The sequence below is a fragment of the Oratosquilla oratoria genome, chromosome 21 (assembly GCF_046742065.1).
Source record: "Oratosquilla oratoria isolate Oo_2021 chromosome 21, ASM4674206v1, whole genome shotgun sequence".
NCBI lineage: Eukaryota > Metazoa > Arthropoda > Malacostraca > Stomatopoda > Squillidae > Oratosquilla > Oratosquilla oratoria.
Window position 1 is genome coordinate 60,852,056 of NC_134797.1, and position 6,544 is coordinate 60,858,599.

At 35.9% G+C, this 6,544-nt stretch overlaps 1 protein-coding gene across 2 annotated transcripts in view; it reads right to left on the reverse strand.

Annotated features, from left to right (window-relative positions):
- Positions 1-474: 474 nt before the first annotated feature.
- LOC143036988 (ATP-dependent translocase ABCB1-like) overlaps positions 475-6,544 on the reverse strand; it is a gene marked incomplete at its 3' end in the record, with an annotated part of 70,871 nt that continues 64,801 nt past the window's right edge. For both annotated transcript variants that reach the window (XM_076205092.1, XM_076205093.1), the window contains 2 exon segments: positions 475-667; positions 1,273-1,443. In XM_076205092.1, coding sequence (XP_076061207.1) covers positions 475-667; positions 1,273-1,443 — 364 coding nt within the window.

Consider the following 6,544-nt stretch of genomic DNA (forward strand, 5'->3'; position numbering starts at 1 on the left):
TTTTTTCTTCCTAATTATAATTCTCATATTTGCCTTCATCAAATCTTCTACCATTATCATTTCATCAAGCTATGTTATTCTTTGCTACCATCATCACTCCACTGCCTGTTTTATATTTTCTGTCCCATTTCCAGTCTGTATTTCCCATTTCCCAATTGGATATCAACATTATTTGGTGACTTGGTCTCTACTAAGTACAACTATCAGGTTCACTTACCTTTAAGTATCATTGATCTCTAACCTGGTAGATAATGAACTATCTACATTCTAAATATATTAACTAGAATACATATATTACAGAAACCAAGTAAAAACAGCAGTAAATATTGAAGGGATTAAAATTTATCTTACTTCTGTAAAGCACAAACAGATATGAAAATGTTATGAATGTTATCATTACTTTTGTCATGTTTACTTTCATGGTTTTAAAACCATGAAAGTAAACATGACAAAAGTAATGATAAAAAAAGATACCTTTCAGTTTTTCTTTTTCTTCCTCTGTGAGTTGATTGGTAACCAAAGAGAAATAGAGGCCATCTTTTGCCATGAGAGACTTATGGTTACCCATTTCTTTAATCTTCCCATCTTGAAAAACAACAATCACATCTGCATTTCTAATTGTTGAGAGTCGATGCGCCACAACCACAGTAGTTCTTCCTTTCCGTGCCTTTAGAGATAAAGCAATAGAGAAAATTATGGTCTCCTAAAGACATACTTAAAAAAAAAAAGAAAAAAAAAAAAAATTGCTGGTCCACAATTATAAATGATGCCATTCAAAGATATAGTTTACAACAGTTTCTACTCTGTGTATCTGAACACGTGGCAGAAAATAACAAAGGTAAAAGGCCAACAGAGGGCTTAGAATATGGACGGCAGGGAGATGACCCTGTCATCCGCTTCAGATGACCACCACTAGCAGGTAACCACAATCAGTCCCCCGTAAGGCAATGATGACCTAAGTGACACACAAAAGACACACATACAAATGACACTTTTCCCAGAAAAGGTTTCTGGTAAACAAGAAGCATGTTTCCAAAAGAACTTTATCAAGCCACTGTAGTCTCACTGCAACTATGTACACTAACTTGAAAATTATGTATGATACACTATGTACTTGTAAGTCTCATTACAGTTCTGCAAAGCAAAATTTTCTTTTACCTCTTACGCTGGTGAGAACATTTTCCATTATATAAATTCAATTCTATTTAAAACATATCCAACAATAAGGTATATGACAAGTATAGATAATATAGCAAAGAATATTTTACAGACCTTATCAAGTGCAGTCTGGACAACAGCCTCACTTTGGTTGTCAAGAGCAGAGGTGGCCTCATCCAACAGTAAAATGCGAGGTTCTTTGATGATGGCACGTGCAATTGCAATACGCTGTTTCTGGCCTCCTGACATTTGTGCTCCCCTCTCTCCTACTTCAGTGTCATATTGCTAAAGAGGAATATGAATGTCTTAGTATAAAATCCATTAGTTTATGTGATACATATAAAGAAATTAATGTGATTAGACTGAAACAACCACAATTTCAACAAAGTCCACTTTCTAAACCTTTCCAAATCATTGGTGTTCCTCACTTGTCTGTGTACCAAAAAGAGGTTCCTAAGGAATGCCAGCACCCTCATGATCAATCCACTTAAGGCAAAGTGGTGTCACAGCTATCTTAATACATACATACATACATATACCAAAGGCTTTTTCCCCCTTATAAGGGAAGTAGCCAAAAACAAAGGCATAAAAACACTCCCACCCATTTCATCCCTAACATACTCCACTCCCATCCACTCTCTTCCCTCCCTCTTATCTTGGCACCTCCAGGATGATGGTTTATACAATTGTTGGACGAAGAATAGAAAGGATAAACAGGGTGGCGAAGTACTAATTTTGAATAATAAAGATTTAAATGTAACAAAAATAACTGAAGGAGAAAATTATGTAGAATCAATTATGATACAAGTTGAAAGCAAATATATAAAGAGTAGAAAATTTATAGACAGAAAGTGATCATTCAAAAATATTAGACGATACAAAATCAAATTCACTAATATACTGAAGGACAGAGGAAATATAGTAATTATGGGTGACTTTAATTCAAAAGAAATATGTTGGGAGGAAATGACAGTGAAGGGTGGAGAAAAACTCTGGGGCAACGTCCTGTTCGACATGACCATCGAATACACAATGATTAAGTGGATAAGGGAAAATACCAGATACAGAGGTAGTGAAGAATCATCAGGGCTGAATTTATTACTTACGACAGAGCCTGAAATTGTCGACAAAATTGATTACAAAACTCCGATAGGAAAGAGTGACCATGTACTTATAGAATTTGAGTTGAAAGAGCAAATGGATCAAAGCAAAAATGAAAAACATAGCATAGGAAGACTAATGTACAACAAAACAAATTCCAAGAAACTCAAAAAATTCTTTCGCAACCCGAACTGGGAAAAATTCCTAAATGAAGAAACGGATGGAAGAGAAATGGAATATACTGAAGGAAATTTATAATGAGGGAGTGAATAAATACGTACCATAACAAAAAAAAGGAAAGAACATACATAGCTGGTGCAACAAAAAATGTAGTGAGGCTAAGGATAAAAGAGACAAAGCTGGGAAGAAATGGATAAAACAAGAAAACAGGCAAATGGCTAATGTACATCAAACTAAGATATGATTATGTAAAAATACGCAGAGATGAAAAGAGAAACTACGAAAAAAAATAATAGAAAAATGCAAGGAAGAACCCAAACTATCTTACAGGTATGTAAATGGCAAACTGAAGAATAAACAAGAAATAGAAAACCTATGCCAGGGTAAATACAAATATACAGAAGAACTGGAAATGGCTGAAATTATGAACAACCACTTCAAATCAGTATTCACAATAGAAAACTCACCTAACTGTGAAGAAATAGAGAGAGAGATATCCCCCTCAATGAAAGAAATACCGTATATTTCCACATATAAGATGACCCTAAAATCCAAAAATTCACCCCTTAAATTGGGGGTCGTCTTATACGACCATTATAAAAATCAGACCTTGAATTCTACATGAGATGACTTGGTAGGCTAGCCTGACGATAACAACCGATACACAGGAAATGATTCACATTATGATAAGAACTGGTAATAAAGGTAATCATACCATATTTACCTTATATATTATTGGCATATCTTTATAGTAAATGGCAATTGTTAATAAATTCGAGGAATAATTCTATATTAATGAAATTACGGTACTTTTAACTACTCTATGTAAACACATTTAACACAGCTGAAAAAATTTAAACATCGAGCACTGGTTGCGTTCATAGCAACCTTTTTCTTTCGCTAACTTTTCAGTAATTTTTAAGACTGAAAATAACAATTTTGGATTACAGTACATAAAACGTTTATCGATAAAAAATATATTACAGTAGTTGAACCAGGAGTGTAAACAAATAATTTTTGTTAGTTGACGTGTGTTCTCAGAAAATCATGATAGATGATTGCTTTGTTATTTCATTTATTTTGAATTTATAAGGATACAGTAAGTAATTTATCTGGTATAAGGATACAGTTAAGTAATGAGAAAGAAAAGGGAAAAAGCAGAAAAAACAGCTGATAAACGTAATAAAAACAATTATTTTTGTACGGTAGGTTTGATACACTGATGCTTTTGTAATTTAGCAGTCGTCTTATACTACCGATATGAGATAAATTCATAAAAATTTGCTCTAATTTTGTACCTCGTCTTATACAAAGGTCTTATACACGGAAATATACGGTAATTGTAACACAGAAGGAAATCAGCAACCAAATCAAAACTCTTGATGTCAGAAAATCACATGGTTCAGACAGAATTGCAAATTGGATACTGAAAGAATGCATGGAGGAATTAACAGATAAAATATACAATATAATTAAATTCTCACTTCAAGAAGGAAAGGTGTCACAGGACTGGAAGATCCATCAAATTACAGACCGGTCTCCCTGACAGGCACAGTAGCAAAAATTTGTGAAAAGGTCATCAAAAATAGATGGGTTAAACATTTGGAAGAAAAACTATACTGAATCCAAATCAATTTGGATTCAGACAAGGAAGATCATGTACAACAAACTTGATCTGCTTCTATTCGAGATTAATAGATATAATACAAGAGAAAGATAGTTGGGCAAACTGTGCCTTTCTGGACCTACAAAAGGCATTTGATAAGGTGCCACACAAGAAACTAATAAGGAAAATAGAGTCAATAGGCAGCATCAGAGGAAAATTATTGGAATGGATGAAAGACTTCCTGACTGGAAGGAAAATGAGAGTAGATATTAAACATAAATTCTCAAATTGGGAAGAAATGGTAAGTGGAGTCCTGCAGGGATCAGTACTGGCCCTGATCATGTTTGCCATATACATAAATGACATGGATGAAGGAGTTGAGTGTTATATGAATATCTTTGCAGGCGACGCAAAAGTACTAAAGAAAGTAAGAATGGAGGAGGATTGCAACTCATTACAACAGGACTTGCACAAGATCTGGAAATGGACTCAAAAGTGGGAAGAGAAATTCAATATCAAGAAATGCAGTATAATGGAATCTAGAAAAAGTAAAAACAGAATATCAAAAGATTATAAAATTAGTGAAGAAAGAGTAAACTCAGAAAAAGACCTTGGAGTGATGATCACCAAAGACATGACACCAGACAAACATATTAATAAGGTGGTTGGAGAAGCCTACAATTTGTTGAGGTCAATAAAAGTGGCATTTGTCTATTTGGATGAGGAAATTATCAAAACATTTCTAACTACACTAATAAGACCAAAACTCGAGTATGCAGCAACACTATGGACACCCAGTACCAAAAAGAATATTAAAAAAATAGAAAGAATACAAAGAGCAACAACAAAACTGGCACCAGCTCTTTCCAAAATGACATATGAACAAAGACTGTCCAAATTAGAATTACCAACTCTGGAACAAAAAAGGGAAAGAGGAGACCGACTAACTATCTGTAGAATTATGAAAGGAATGGAAATCTTAGATAAAAATGATTTGTTGAAATGGGACAATAGAAAAACAAGAGGACACGAAAAGAAACTAAAAAAAGATAATTACAGAAGAGATCTGAAAAAAAAAAAAAAAAAAAAAATAGCTTCCCTCAGAGTGATAGATACCTGGAACAAATTAGAAAAAGAAACAGTGTGTGCAAACACTATTCAAGATTTTAAGAAAAAACTTGATGCGGAAAGATACAAAGACAGGTCACCACGAGCATAGCTCCCTTCCCATATAAAACAACTAGGTAAATACTAGGTAAATACTGCCCTGGGTCAGAAGCAGTGTCACAAGACACAGCACATCCACAGCAAGGCCACTTCATTAAAACAGTGACCCCCTCTCTGTCCCCTCATGCAGAAAAGGAGAAGATGGGGAGAAATCCCTTCAGGCTGTGTTAATTTATTTCTCACACATACTCCCTCACTCCCCATCCCCCACCCACTCTCCCTCATGCATTACAGCATCATCCATACACAACCATTCTCCATTCACTCCTACCTTCTGTCCTCTCCCATCCTTCCTCAACAGACATTCCCCTCTTTCCCTATGCCCCTTTTACCCCATCCATCCATCTCATCCAAGGTCGACCCCTCATATTCACTCCTTCCACCTCTGCCTTCCACACCTCTTTTACTAGTCTCTCTTCACTCATTCTTTCCATGTGTCCAAACCATCCTAATACTTTTTCATCAACCCTATTTCCTAAATCCCTTTTACCCCATCCATCCATCTCATCCTAGGTCGACCCTTCATGTGCAGTCCTTCCACCTCTGCCTTCCACACCTGTTTTATTAGTCTTTCTTCATTCATTCTTTCCATGTGTCCAAACCATCCCAATACTTTTTCACCAACCCTATCTCCCAACTCCTTTTCCACCCCTGTTCTCCTCCTCTCCTCCTCATTTCTCACTCTATCCAGTCTAGTAACCCTTATCATAATTCTCAGGCAGCACTTCATCTCAAACACATTCAAACTCCTTCTCTCTTCCTCTTTTATGTTCCATGTTTCTGCCCCATACAGTGCTGTTGGCACAATCACTCCTTCATACAATCTCCTCTTAGCATCCATTCCCAAATGTCTATTTCTCATTTCTCTTTTTAATCCAAGGCATTTACTCATTTCTCTCAATCTACATTCTACCTATACCTCCATTCCTCCCTTTCCCACAACATTTGCACCCAAGTATCTAAAACTATCCACTTTCTCTAGTCTCTCTCCCTTAATACTCACTTCCAGTCTCCTGCCACTTTCTCCCCTAGTACATCTCATCACGTTACTTTTACCCACATTTATCTTCAACTTCCTTCTTTTGCACATCTTCCCAAACTCTGTCACCAACTTCCTCAATCCCTCTTCTGATCCTGCTACAAGCGCAGTGCCATCAACAAACAACAGCTGGCTTATCTCCTGCTTTTCTCCATTTTCTTTAACCATCTCCAATCCTTGATCCACTACCCTTGCATTAACCTCTTGCACCACCCCATCCATGTATAAATTGA